The sequence below is a fragment of the Camelina sativa genome, chromosome 11 (assembly GCF_000633955.1).
Source record: "Camelina sativa cultivar DH55 chromosome 11, Cs, whole genome shotgun sequence".
Classification (NCBI taxonomy): domain Eukaryota; kingdom Viridiplantae; phylum Streptophyta; class Magnoliopsida; order Brassicales; family Brassicaceae; genus Camelina; species Camelina sativa.
In genome coordinates, this window is record NC_025695.1 from 1834846 (window position 1) to 1847378 (window position 12533).

At 34.9% G+C, this 12533-nt stretch overlaps 3 protein-coding genes and 1 pseudogene across 3 annotated transcripts; all 4 read left to right on the top strand.

Annotated features, from left to right (window-relative positions):
* Positions 338 to 2875, top strand: LOC104721080 (protein HGV2). Its single transcript, XM_010438988.2, has 6 exons — positions 338 to 818; positions 997 to 1250; positions 1424 to 1630; positions 1736 to 1826; positions 1918 to 2197; positions 2298 to 2875. Exons 1-6 carry the CDS (start codon positions 487 to 489, stop codon positions 2655 to 2657), a joined length of 1524 nt encoding a protein of 507 aa, XP_010437290.1. The 5' UTR covers positions 338 to 486; the 3' UTR covers positions 2658 to 2875.
* On the top strand, positions 3368 to 4477 carry LOC104721081 (cold-regulated 413 plasma membrane protein 4-like). The gene is made up of 4 exons (XM_010438990.2): positions 3368 to 3618; positions 3707 to 3814; positions 3897 to 3967; positions 4065 to 4477. Exons 1-4 carry the CDS (start codon positions 3440 to 3442, stop codon positions 4316 to 4318), a joined length of 612 nt encoding a protein of 203 aa, XP_010437292.1. The 5' UTR covers positions 3368 to 3439; the 3' UTR covers positions 4319 to 4477.
* Positions 4802 to 6507, top strand: LOC104721083 (annotated as a pseudogene).
* On the top strand, positions 6524 to 9845 carry LOC104721082 (CASP-like protein 5C1). The gene is made up of 3 exons (XM_010438991.2): positions 6524 to 6943; positions 7026 to 7158; positions 9538 to 9845. The coding sequence occupies exons 1-3, from the start codon at positions 6804 to 6806 to the stop codon at positions 9724 to 9726; spliced, it is 462 nt and encodes a 153-aa protein (XP_010437293.1). The 5' UTR covers positions 6524 to 6803; the 3' UTR covers positions 9727 to 9845.

Genomic DNA, 12533 nt, shown 5'->3' on the forward strand with positions numbered 1-12533 from the left:
TTTTTTTTTTTTTTTTTTTTTTTTTTTTCTTTGGACAAGACTACAATCAGCTCGATTTCACAGAGAACGAAGATGATTTTGATATTTATTTTGGTCTCTCGAATGAAAATTTTGACTTTTGTCAAGGAGGGATGAAGATATCAGTATTTTATAAGAAACGGTTTACGCCAAAAAAAATACCAGATAGTTTCCTTTCCTTTTTTTTTTTTTTTTTTTGTGTTAATATTTTACTATTTTAGCTGGTACAGGTTAGCTAGACTTCACGTTGTTAAGATAACATACGCCCTTTTTAATCAAAAATAATAAAAATTAATTTTGTACTGGCGAAGTAATTTTGTTTTGTTTTGGGGGGTTACCATTTTGCTCAAGTCCGCCAAAAAAGCGAAGAGAGGGTTTTTGCGGTACAACTCTCCTCCCAACAAATTTGGGCGTTTTCTTTTTCTTTTTTTTGGGTTTCTTCCAATTCGATTCTTAAAAAATCTCGCCATGGTTGAAGAAGCAGCTTCAGCATCGGAAGCTTCGGTGACGGAGGTTGTACAAACAACCCTAACCGAGCCTGCGATCCAACAAACCCTAGAACCTAATCAAGCCTCAATCGAAGCCACTCTTGAATCTTCTGTTCAGGGAGGCGGCACTGACTCTACCTGTAACAACAACAACAACAACGCCGCCGATAGTGCTGCTACTGATGTTTGCGATGAGGAGCGTGAGAAGACGCTTGAGTTCGCCGACGAATTGACGGAGCAAGCCTCTGCGTTTTTGAAAGACCAAGATTTCGGAGAAGCCGTCGATTGCTTCAGCCGCGCCCTCGAGATCAGGTATCGTTTTTTGCATTTTCACGAAAACTCAATCGAGGGTTTAGGGTTTCATATGTTTCCGATTCGCATCTGGGATTTAGGTTTTTTTTAAGTGAGATTTCAATTTTAGACTTGAGTTTTCTGAAATTTGTTCTTCTAGGATTTAGGATTTAATGAAACTTTGTTGCGTTTGTTTTAGGGTTGCACACTATGGTGAACTTGATCCTGAGTGTATAAACGCATACTATCGATATGGATCAGCTCTTCTGGAAAAGGCTCAAGCTGAAGCTGATCCACTTGGTAACATGCCTAAGAAAGAAGGTGAACCTCAGCAAGAGTCCAGCAATAAAGATGATTCTGTGAAGAACACCACTGCGAATGGTGAAGCTTTGGCTGCTGCATCTGTTGTTTCAACTGACCCAGAGAGACAAGGGAGTTCAAGTGGGCAAGAAGGTAATGGAAAATTTTGGGAATTGTCCTCGTTTAACCTTATGGGGTGTGGATGCTACTGCTTCTTTGTTTCTTAGTGTTCCATTTAATCGTATTTTCTTGTTTCTTTCAAAAACCTGTATGCAAAATAATTGTGGATGTGGAAGTTTCTGACCTTTGCTCCCCCTCATGCATAGGTTCTGGTGGTAAAGACCAAGTAGAGGATGGTGAAGATTGTCAAGATGATGACCTATCTGATGCAGATGGTGATGAAGATGACTCTGATTTGGATATGGCCTGGAAAATGCTGGATATTGCAAGGGCTATTACTGACAAACAGTCTACTGATACAATGTTAAAAGTGGATATACTCTGTGCGCTTGCTGAAATTTCATTGGAGAGAGGTATACCGTATATATTTCTTGTATCAACTTTGTTATGCTCCATTTCCTCATTTCGGTTTCCTCTATTACGATTGGTCAATTCTGAGTTGTTGATTTATTATGCAGAGGACATTGAGTCTTCCCTGAGTGACTACAAGAAAGCATTGTCCATTGTAGAGCGTTTGGTTGAACCTGACAGTCGACACACAGCCGAATTGTATCCTTTTGATTTCTTAATTTGTATCTCATTTTTTCGTTTCTGTCAATTGAAAGTGTTGGTTTATAGAAACTTAACTTGAACGTTTCAGAAACTTCCGTATATGCATCTGTCTAGAGACTGGATGTCAGCCTAAAGAAGCAATGCCATATTGTCAGAAGGCTATATTAATTTGCAAAGCACGGATGGAGAGGCTCAGTAATGAGATCAAAGCTGCTTCTGGATCAGCAACTTCCTCAACCGTCTCTGAAATAGATGAAGGCATCCAACAATCATCTAATGTTCCCTACATTGATAAATCTGCTTCAGACAAAGACAAAGAAGCTGAGATCGAAGTCATGGCTGGTCTCGCTGAAGAATTAGAAAAGAAGGCAAGTTAACCAAGTCTTCATTCCATTAGAAAAAAAAAAGAACGCCAAACCCATACTAATGTCCAACACCATACTAATGTCCAACATTTGTTTTATGCAGCTTGAGGATTTGAAACAACAAGCAGAGAACCCAAAGCAAGTTCTTGCTGAGCTAATGGGCATGTCGTCGGCCAAGGCAAATGCTAGTGAAAAGGCTGTTCCTGCTACTGCTGAAATGAGCTCTTCTAGGATGGGAACTGCGAATACCAATTTCGGGAAAGATTTAGAGTCGCCTACAGTCTCAACTGCTCATACCGGTGCAGCAGCAGCAGGAGTAGGAGCATCGTCAGGTGTAACTCATTTGGGTGTAGTTGGAAGAGGAGTGAAGAGAGTCTTGATGAATGCAACCTCCATAGAATCAAGTGCATCAAAGAGACCAGCTACTGAGCCTTCAGACAAAGCCGATGGCAACTCTTCTTGAAGGTGAAAAGGAAAAAGGTATAGAAATTTCTAGTACTGCTGAAGTTTTAACCGAAGAAAACTGAGAAAAACATTTTCGTATCTTCCTCATGAATCTTTCAAGACTAATTTCAAGTTCTTGTATTGTAATGGGGTCCGTCGTACTTGCCACTTTTTAATCGCTGAGAGCTTCGATTTTCGTACTTCTTGGCTAGCTTCTTGTTAATCGTATTACTTTTATGTGCGCGCTTTCTAGTTTAGTGACAACATCTTATTAGCACAATATATCTGGTAATCATCACTCAGGTGTCTTTATCACTTCACTGGATTAGTTAATTTCTAACTAAGGGATAAGAGGATAATCTTTCCTACCAAATGTGGGTTACTTGTAGAATTAAAAATCTGAGATTTTATATGATTAGTAGAAAGTTTCGTTATGTATTAGGAGATACGATGAGCTGTATACGAAAAGAGAGACCTCTTTGGGGAAGCCACGTGTTAATTCTGTCAGTGTCACCCCAGCAAAGCGCCAAAGCCTACGTGGCGAGCAGCTCTATATATCTCGAAACTCAAGAATAGTTGTCACAAATTGAAATATAACTAAAAATACAGACACTCGAAGTCGACGATTAAGTATCATTATATTAATTTAATTAATTAACTAACAGTCACATTTTAATTCTTCTATTACTCATATTTGAAAGTTTCAAAGGTTAGCAGCGAAGATGTTATGTGATTGGTTTATAAATACTCTGCTATGTGAGAGAGAGTTTACTTGCTACATTCACAAATAAAACTTGCAGAATGGGAAGGGTTGAGTATTTGGCCATGAAGACTTCGGAGGAGACGACTGCGAACCTGATCAATTCCGATCTGAATGAGTTCGTCGCCGCCACAAAGAAGCTCGTGAAAGACGTAAGGATTCTCGGCGGGTTAGGCTTTGGCACGTCTTTCCTCCAATGGGCTGCTTCAATTTCCGCCATGTGAGCAAAAAAGATGAAACAAAATAACTTTTTTTTTGTGTGCTTTTGTTTGGATCATTGTGATGACTCTTATTGTTTGTTTTGACAGCTATCTATTGATATTGGATCGGACCAACTGGAGAACCAAAATGTTGACTAGCCTTTTAGTGCCATACATCTTTTTCACACTTCCTACGGTTATCTTCCACTTCTTTAGGTAATCAAGAACAAGTGCTCTTTAAAATGGTCACTTGGAGTTATTTCTGTAAACGTAACTAATATTAGATTTAATTTCACAGCGGAGATTTTGGGAAATGGATTGCTCTCATTGCGATCACAATAAGGCTTTTCTTCCCTAAAGAGTTTCCAGGTCAGATTACTAGACATTTGTTTGAATTTCGAACCTAATATATAATCACGAAACTTTGATCTTAATTCTTTAAACTTTGATGTTTTTCATCATTTAGAGTGGCTAGAGATTCCGGCAGCATTGATTCTTCTTCTGGTGGTTGCGCCGAGACTCATAGCTGAGACACTAAGAGAAAATTGGGTTGGAGCAGTAATATGTCTTGCAATAGCATGTTACCTTTTCCATGAACACGTTAAAGCTTCTGGTGGATTCAAAAAATGTTTTACCGAGAAGCATGGAATTTCCAATACCCTTGGGATCGTTGCCCTCCTCGTTTACCCGATTTGGACCATATTTTTTCACATCTTCTAAGTCCACTCCAACCCTATTTATTGGCTTGTATGTAGTCTTGAATTAAGATTCAACGTTTAAATTGTCTAATGTCTTTATAAGAAGCATTTCAGTTGTGCTGACTTGTAACTTCTTTTATCTTGTTGTATATGTTACTTGTAAGAAACGTGAGTTTTTATATTGGTTGGTGTGTTGAAAAAGATCTTGAATAATCTAGACTACTTATTCAGTTGACAATGACTAATAGTTGTTTTATACAAAAAAAAAAAAAAAAAAATTATAGAATTTTTATGGATATTCTATAGCATGGATTTTTATCTATTTATTTTTTTAGTTAAATTTTGCTTGATTAGTTTTTAAACTTTTAATTAGTTTGTTAAGTGAAATACGGGCCGTTGTTCATATCTAAACGTGTAATGCACGACGTTTTTTAATTTAATAGCGTATATTACTAGAATCAATCAAGATGTGGAATCTTTGATGACAAACAGTAAGCAGCCACTAACACAGAACCTGATACTGTAATCCCTTTACACTTCAAATCTCACAAAAGAGACACATCAGATCAGAGAGAGCTTTTTGGTCTGATCAGAGGAGTGACTCTGTGGCGGACTATGGCCGCTTTCTTACAAGCCGCCGTTACCCCCGTGCAATCCACTAGGGTGGTTACGCCCACCAGCGCCGCCGCAAAGCTCAGGTCTTCTTCTCAGAGTGTCTCTAAATGCTTTGGCGTCGACACGGTGGCGAGCCGTGTCTCTTGCTCCCTCCACAACGATCTCAAGAACTTAAGTCAGAAGTGCGTTGACGCTACTAAGTTCGCCGGTTTTGCACTCGCCACCTCTGCTCTCATCGTCTCGGTACGAGTTTTAGCTTTTCGGAAATTTTTTCATCGCTTTTGATGACAAAAAACTCATACCTTTTACAGTCTAATTTGCTCCTATGATCGCTATATTAGGGTTTAAGAAATCGAGAAACATATGAACATGGATTTATATATTAGGGTTTCGTCCTCTTAATTCACTGACTATCAATATTTATCGCTAAAGACTCAGCCTTTAGTTTACTTCTGATGATCTTGATTACGAAAGTAAGGTTTAAAATAAAGATAATGGTATGTTGTCATGTTGATGATCCATGTAACATGTTTTTGTGTATATAACTAGGGGGCAAGCGCAGAAGGAGTGCCAAAGAGGCTAACTTTTGAAGAGATACAGAGCAAGACTTACATGGAAGTGAAAGGAACAGGGACTGCAAATCAATGTCCAACCATTGAAGGTGGTGTGGACTCATTCTCCATAAAGCCAGGCAAATACTACGCCAAGAAATTTTGCTTAGAGCCAACTTCATTCACCGTCAAAGCTGAAGGAGTTAGCAAGAACTCCACGCCTGATTTCCAAAACACAAAGCTCATGACTCGTCTTACACACTCGATGAAATCGAAGGCCCTTTCGAAGTAAATCTCGCTGCTAAAACCTTTCCATACATTGGCAATTGGCATTCCAACAATCCGTACAAAATCTTAACTTTGGTATTGATTCAATTCAATAGGTAGCTTCTGATGGAAAGGTGAAATTTATAGAGAAGGACGGTATTGATTACGCTGCAGTGACTGTACAACTTCCCGGTGGGGAGCGTGTACCGTTCTTGTTCACGATCAAGCAGCTCGTGGCATCAGGTAGACCAGAGAGCTTTGGAGGAGATTTCTTGGTGCCATCTTATAGAGGCTCGTCTTTCTTGGATCCTAAAGGCCGTGGTGGTTCTACGGGATACGACAATGCGGTTGCGTTACCTGCTAGAGGAGACGACGAGGAGCTAGCTAAGGAGAACAACAAAGACACCACTGCTTCACTTGGTAAGATCACATTTAGTGTCACAAAGAGTAATCCCAAGAGCCGTGAAGTGATCGGTGTTTTCGAGAGTATTCAGCCTTCGGATACTGATTTGGGTGCCAAGAATCCTAAGGATGTCAAGATTCAAGGAATCTGGTATGCCCAACTTGAGGAATAAAAACATAGATTATCTAGAGGATCTGTTTGTCTGTAAATGTTATGATTTAAGATGATTGATTCCAGTTCATAAGCACATGTTGAACTCCATTAGGTAACACTATACTATAATTTAGCTGTTGCACTTTTGGCTTTAATCAGAAACTAATTATTGTGATGAAAAGAGACTAATCATTACGGATTAAGATATCATATTTGTAGATCTGGATAATTGCTTGGTAACAGCAACATGACCAGAGGACCCTTTCTGGTTAAGAAGTAAGAACATATTCATAACTAAGCAAAACCGCCTTAAGACCCCATTGTTGTCACATCTATTTTGTGTTTTTTTTTTTTTTTTCCACCTCCCCTGTCTCAAAAACAGAGGACCCTTTGCTCTGTTTCTTGATTCTGTCTTCTCTCCTACTCAAAGTTCAAATCTTTTGGACAACACAGTGATGGCAGATCGACGAAGGTGACAATGACGAGGAAGAGAGACGACAATAACAAGGGCTCCGTTCATGGAGATGGTTAGAACGGCGTCGTTTGGAACCAGCTCAAGCTTTGTTCTTCGTATTGGGCAAACTCTCTTTTCTTCTGCTTCGCTTCTTTTTATGTGCTTTAACGATGACGAAGATTTATACGCTTACACTGCCTTCTGGTAAATAAACCAAATCTTTCTTTCAAAATTATAAAACATACTTCGAATATCAAAGACTTAAGTTATGAATGTTGTGGAACAGTTATTTAGTTACAGTCATGGGTTTAGTGACACCATGGAGCGTGACGTTAGCCCTAATGGACGCTTACTCCATCATCATCCAAAGCCTTCCTATGCAAGCAACAGTTATATCAGTCATCGTCGCTGGAGATTTTGTAAGTTATCTTTGTTCGTAGCTATATTCATCTACTTTAGAAAATGTGTGTTTACCAAATGAGCTGATAGTGACGAGTAATACTGTAATAGACATAGACATAGTGGAGATAGATTATACTTTTTGATTGGTTCCTATCAAAAATACAATCCAAGTAGTATTCAAATTGTAATACATTCCACAACTTTATAATTAGCTTTTCTGCAATATTCTTTCCCACTAAAATATCTGTAGTGGACCATATCTTATGAGAAAAGATTGATAGATATCCAAATCACATTAGCCATTAATGGATAAAAGCTTTTAGGCTATACACCAACTTATAGATATCTAATAATGGTTTCCACTGTAATGAATGGTCCATGGTGTTCTCAATTTCGGGTCAACTAATCTGTAACAATATTATGCAAAAAGTTGTTCGTACCTTTTGTTTCTTGTTTAACTTAGACTCCACTATCATCTTTGGTAATTCAGTGTGTGGTAGAATGAATCTCAAACTTATAAAGTTATAGTTATAGAAGTTGTAGTAGGCCAAGTCTTTGCAGCTGACCGGTCCAATCATGTTATGAACCGGTTAAGTTCTGATCTGTCAAAGTTAGGTCTAAAATAATTTCAGGCGGTTAACTACAATTGAAACCGGAAAAAAACACTAGCTCATGTCGAATCTGAAAATGGTCATGATTGATATTGAACTGATGACTCATGTAAAACGAGTCATATCAAAACCAGAATAAGCTGATGATGACCCATCAGACTCTGTTATAACATTTCAATAGAACATAATCATCATCGTCTTCTGAAAATATCTGTTTGCAATAAGCAGAGGAATATGGATCACTGATCTTTGCTTGTAATCAAGATTTCGAAATCACTAGAGTACATCAACTTGTACTAGACTATGTGAACTTTTTCTGGCTCTTTAAAGTACTCGTATTTTATTTTTATAAATTACTAGTTTTTAACGTGCGGAATTATGTATTTTTGTATATTTTATATAACTTATTAAAAAAACATTATGTTGGATCAAATATATGTTTACAATTTTTTACAATAATATTGAGATATTTGTAATTTTATTTTCTTTATCTATTTAAAAAATATAATTTTTATTTGAAATTTAATTAATCAAAATTCTTTTATTTTGGAATTTAATCAATCAAAATTAGTTGTTGTAAAAGTAAACATCTGTTAATATGTATAATACTTTGTAGTTAGTATAAAATTATTTAAATTTTATTCACCAATTTGAAATTAGTTTGTTTTGTCTATGAGTATGATGGAGCGGGTTAGTGTTGGCTTTTAACTCCTTTCATATAAAATTAAGTTTTAAAATATTTTGTTTGTGTTTTTAGACCAACCCGCAAAAATATATAAGTGTACTAATATTAACCTAATTCCTATCACATACTTATGATTATTTTTAGTCTAGGTTTGGATCCGTGAATAAAAAAAAATAGTTAGTTTTGTATCTGAGTATGATGGAGCGGGTTAGTGTTGGTTTTTAACTCCTTTCATGTAAACTTAAGTTTTAAAATATTTTGTTTGTGTTTTTAAACCAACCCGCAAAAATATATAAGTGTATACTAATATTAACTTAATTCCCATCACATTCTTATGATTATTTTTAGTTTAGGTTTGGACCCGTGGATAAATAAAATTTTCCATAAATTATTGTTGCTTTTTTAGTATTGTTATTGATATTTACACAGATTTAGTTTTATTATCATAAAGTTAGTAATATTATTGATATTACTCATATGACTAAATTTGATGTATTCACTATTTAAACTGTGCAACAGGATATATATTTGTATTTGACATCATAACTCTATAAATGACACATCTTTTTTAGTCAAAAAACATATATCATTTTGTGGAGGTTAAAAAAATATATATATATATATATATATAGTATAATAAAATCACACATTATTAGTTTATTATCAATTGCTCTATCCATTTTAACATAGAAAACATTAAACAATTTATGTATAATGGAAAACATGTATAATGCCAAACCAATTATGAAAAATCAAAATTGAATAAGATAAGATACTATAGTTTCTTTTTTCATTAAAACATTTTAAAAATTGTAATTAAAAAAGAAAATATAAATTGATGTTGTTCAGATATTTAGGGAAATATATATTTCCATACTCGATTTTCCTAATTTGATTTTTAATTTTTTTTATATTAAATGTTTTAATTATAATGGCATATGATGTATATATTGTCCAACTTCAAGGCTTCTTCTGAAAAATGGTGTGAAAATAATAATGTAGATACTATATGATAAATAATAAACAGGGAAATGTGTAATTAATTAACCAACATATTTTAAATGATTGATTTACTAATTAATATATATGGATTTGTTCAGGTTCTGTCGTTTTTATCGCTGGGAGGTGCATGCTCGACGGCAAGCGTGGCCGTATTTTTGATCGGAGCCGGAGAGAAGCAGTGTGATCGGTATAAGTTATCGGCGACAATGGCGTTTTTGTCTTCGTTTCTTTCTTTTGCTTCCACTTTCTTTAACTTTCGTCTTCTTCCTTCTTTAATGTCTCACTAATTAGATTTCATTTCACCAGTTTAATCTTTGTATTATATTCTCCTTTTGTATTTGCTCAAGATGTTTTTTTCCTTTCTTTTTTTCATTCGAATTGTTTCTCAAAATGCATATATCATGGCCGGTAGCTAAAATATCTTGCTTTATGTAAATAATATGTATGTACATATCTTATATATGTTTAAACTAGGTTTGATCCGTGGTACACCACAAGTAATTTTTTTAAAAAAACCTTTGAATATATTATAAATAGATCAAGTTTACTTGAGTTTTAATATAAATGTTACATTGTTATATGTGTGTGTTCTCACAGTAATTAATAAAAAGATTAAGATAGATATTCATTATATATTAAAATAACTTAAATGTGAAATAATCTATATCCGAATATATTTGTTTGGTTACAAAAATTCAAAAAAAAATTTTTAAATATATATCCGTCTATAAAAATTCAAATCACATCATATGCTAAAAAAAAATCTAAAATTTTATTAACTTAATGTATTAATTAGTAATTTAAATAATTAAATATAAGATTAAATAAAAGTGAACAGAGAATTATATTTCAATCTAACATATTGCTTTAAATTAGGTAGATAGATTTTAAGAAATTAATATTATCAAATAAAGAAATCATTGTGTTTGGTTGTAAGGATTGTAGAAAATTTAGTTGGTATTTGTTTGGATACAAAGAAAAAAAATAATGACAAAAAAATGTACTAAAACAATGTTAAGATAGATTTGAATAGTAAATGGTCATATCGGATATCCCATTAGAACATTGTATTTATAGGAAATCTTTGTAATCATTTGACTATAACAATTTTGACCTTTAATAAAGTACATCTTGTAATTTGTAAGGCTTGTTGCAGCATTGCACATGGGTCTATTTAAAAACTTTATAATTGAAACCCTATGCTCTACAACAAAATCACTAATCAAAAGCTCAGTCTACATAGTAGGAGGAAGGTTGAAAACAATTATGAAAAAGTACCAAACTGAATAGAAAGTAATTACAAAATCTATAGTTACTGTATTCATTTTCTCATATATCAACTGTATACACTGATATATTTAACTTAAACCAATAGAATAAATATAAATCATGATGTCGACGTCAGACAACAAAATTTTTGTTGATGTACAAAAATTATTCAAACCTTAAAAACATTTGTCATTTTTTTTTTTTTTTTTTTGATCAAACCTTAAAACATTTGTCAATTGCATAAATATATCCAAATTTAGTTAGATGCTATCAATAAGAATGAACTCATTTGTTAAATCACCATTTTATTATATAGGTTAATCTGTTCATAGTAGTGTTAATATATAATGTAATATATGGGAGACATGAAGATCTAAAGTATATCCTAAGTGTCCAATCTCATTTCATTTGCAAATGTCTGGATTTAGATAAGTATTTATCTGTATATACATACAGATGAATCAAAATAATTAGTATACTAATATTAGATTATTATTTCATTGCTTATAAATGAGAATCATCTTATGGGTTTTTAAAATGTTATTTTTTTGGATTATCACTAAAAACAATTAACTTTAGAACGAAGACGCCCTAATTTCTCTCCATCTCACTCCTCTCTTAAAACTCAAAACAGCGTTGTCCCTGGTCTCTGCCAACGTCCGGTGGCTTTATAGCTCCGGTGTTGTGCCTTCTTTGTCCTTTTATTGTGTTTTTTCTTGTGTATCTCTCTCTCTCTGGCCATCGTTTGGTTTCTTTTGTTGTTTCGGAGGAGTCTCGCCTTTTCTTAAAGTTCCAGATCTGGTCGTGGTGATGCTCGGTGGTGTATGTCCGAGGTTTTTATTCTTATGGGGAAGTGTGGTTGATTCTCTGACTCGTAATCGATATCAATTTCATCAAGTCAAGCGTGTTTGGTATATCCCTTGTTTGCTTGATGGTGGCTTTAGTTTTTAGCGGGTTTGTGTGGTGTGACCTTGGTTTCATTTAGGGTTGTTTGTTTATGTGAGGCTTAGATTGTTGGATATGGCTTTGTTGTTTGGTTTGAAATTGGATTTTTGCTCTACCTCTCCTTCAAGTCCTCTTGCTGGTTGTGGTTGTGTGTTTGCTCTAGATTCGTTCTTGGTGTGAGCCATTTGGAGGGATTTTGTTCCTGAGTCACCTACTAGACTCTCTTTGAGTTTCTTTGGATTCTTTGGAGTGAGGTTTTAGTCGAAGCAGTGTAATCGGTCTCTAGTTCTTCTCTTGCAAGGACGTCACCAGTTTTATATCTGTAGGTGGCTGAAACTGTGGTCGAGGAGTGTCCGCGTGTAAGAACAGCTGATCTTGCGTGGTTTGTCTCTGGTCGATATCAAAGTTTTTCTTTGACCGTAGGGTTTCATGCTCAATCCGTTTGGTTGTTGAGGTTCTATGGGAGTTGTATTTGTGTCCTTGGTCGCGTTGGTATCTTGCTTTCCTCCCTGTTGGTTTGCTTCTGGTTTGGCTTTGGTGTGAGGTTTATCTGGCTTTATTGGTGCTTCCGACGTTTAATGGTTCTATAGGAAAGTTTTGTGAATGTCTCTCATGCCATTGTTCAATGATTGAGATTAGGTTTCAGTTTTTCCATGACTTTGCTGTTTAGATTTGTGTTTTAGTGTTTGTTTTTTAATATGCATCCTCGTTCTTGAGGTTTGTTCCCTCTTTTGGGCTTAAGACCGCAAGGACTTTCACTAGTTCGTCGCCTAATGACCGCGAGGACATCAAGTTGTTCGTCGCCTTTGTAATGTTAACTTGTATCTTTTTTTCTGTTTAATAATAAAATTCAGATGACAAAAAAAAAAAAAAAAAAAAA

Excerpts from the sequence above, each read along its gene's own strand:
- LOC104721082 (XM_010438991.2), top strand. The coding sequence starts at position 6,804 with ATGGAGATGGTTAGAACGGCGTCGTTTGGAACCAGCTCAAGCTTTGTT. Across the intron at positions 6,944-7,025 it reads TACGCTTACACTGCCTTCTG|TTATTTAGTTACAGTCATGG; the intron begins GTAAATAAACCA and ends GTTGTGGAACAG. Across the intron at positions 7,159-9,537 it reads TCATCGTCGCTGGAGATTTT|GTTCTGTCGTTTTTATCGCT; the intron begins GTAAGTTATCTT and ends GGATTTGTTCAG.
- LOC104721081 (XM_010438990.2), top strand. The coding sequence starts at position 3,440 with ATGGGAAGGGTTGAGTATTTGGCCATGAAGACTTCGGAGGAGACGACT. Across the intron at positions 3,815-3,896 it reads GTTATCTTCCACTTCTTTAG|CGGAGATTTTGGGAAATGGA; the intron begins GTAATCAAGAAC and ends TTAATTTCACAG. Across the intron at positions 3,968-4,064 it reads CTTCCCTAAAGAGTTTCCAG|AGTGGCTAGAGATTCCGGCA; the intron begins GTCAGATTACTA and ends TTCATCATTTAG.
- LOC104721080 (XM_010438988.2), top strand. The coding sequence starts at position 487 with ATGGTTGAAGAAGCAGCTTCAGCATCGGAAGCTTCGGTGACGGAGGTT. Across the intron at positions 819-996 it reads AGCCGCGCCCTCGAGATCAG|GGTTGCACACTATGGTGAAC; the intron begins GTATCGTTTTTT and ends CGTTTGTTTTAG. Across the intron at positions 2,198-2,297 it reads CTGAAGAATTAGAAAAGAAG|CTTGAGGATTTGAAACAACA; the intron begins GCAAGTTAACCA and ends TGTTTTATGCAG.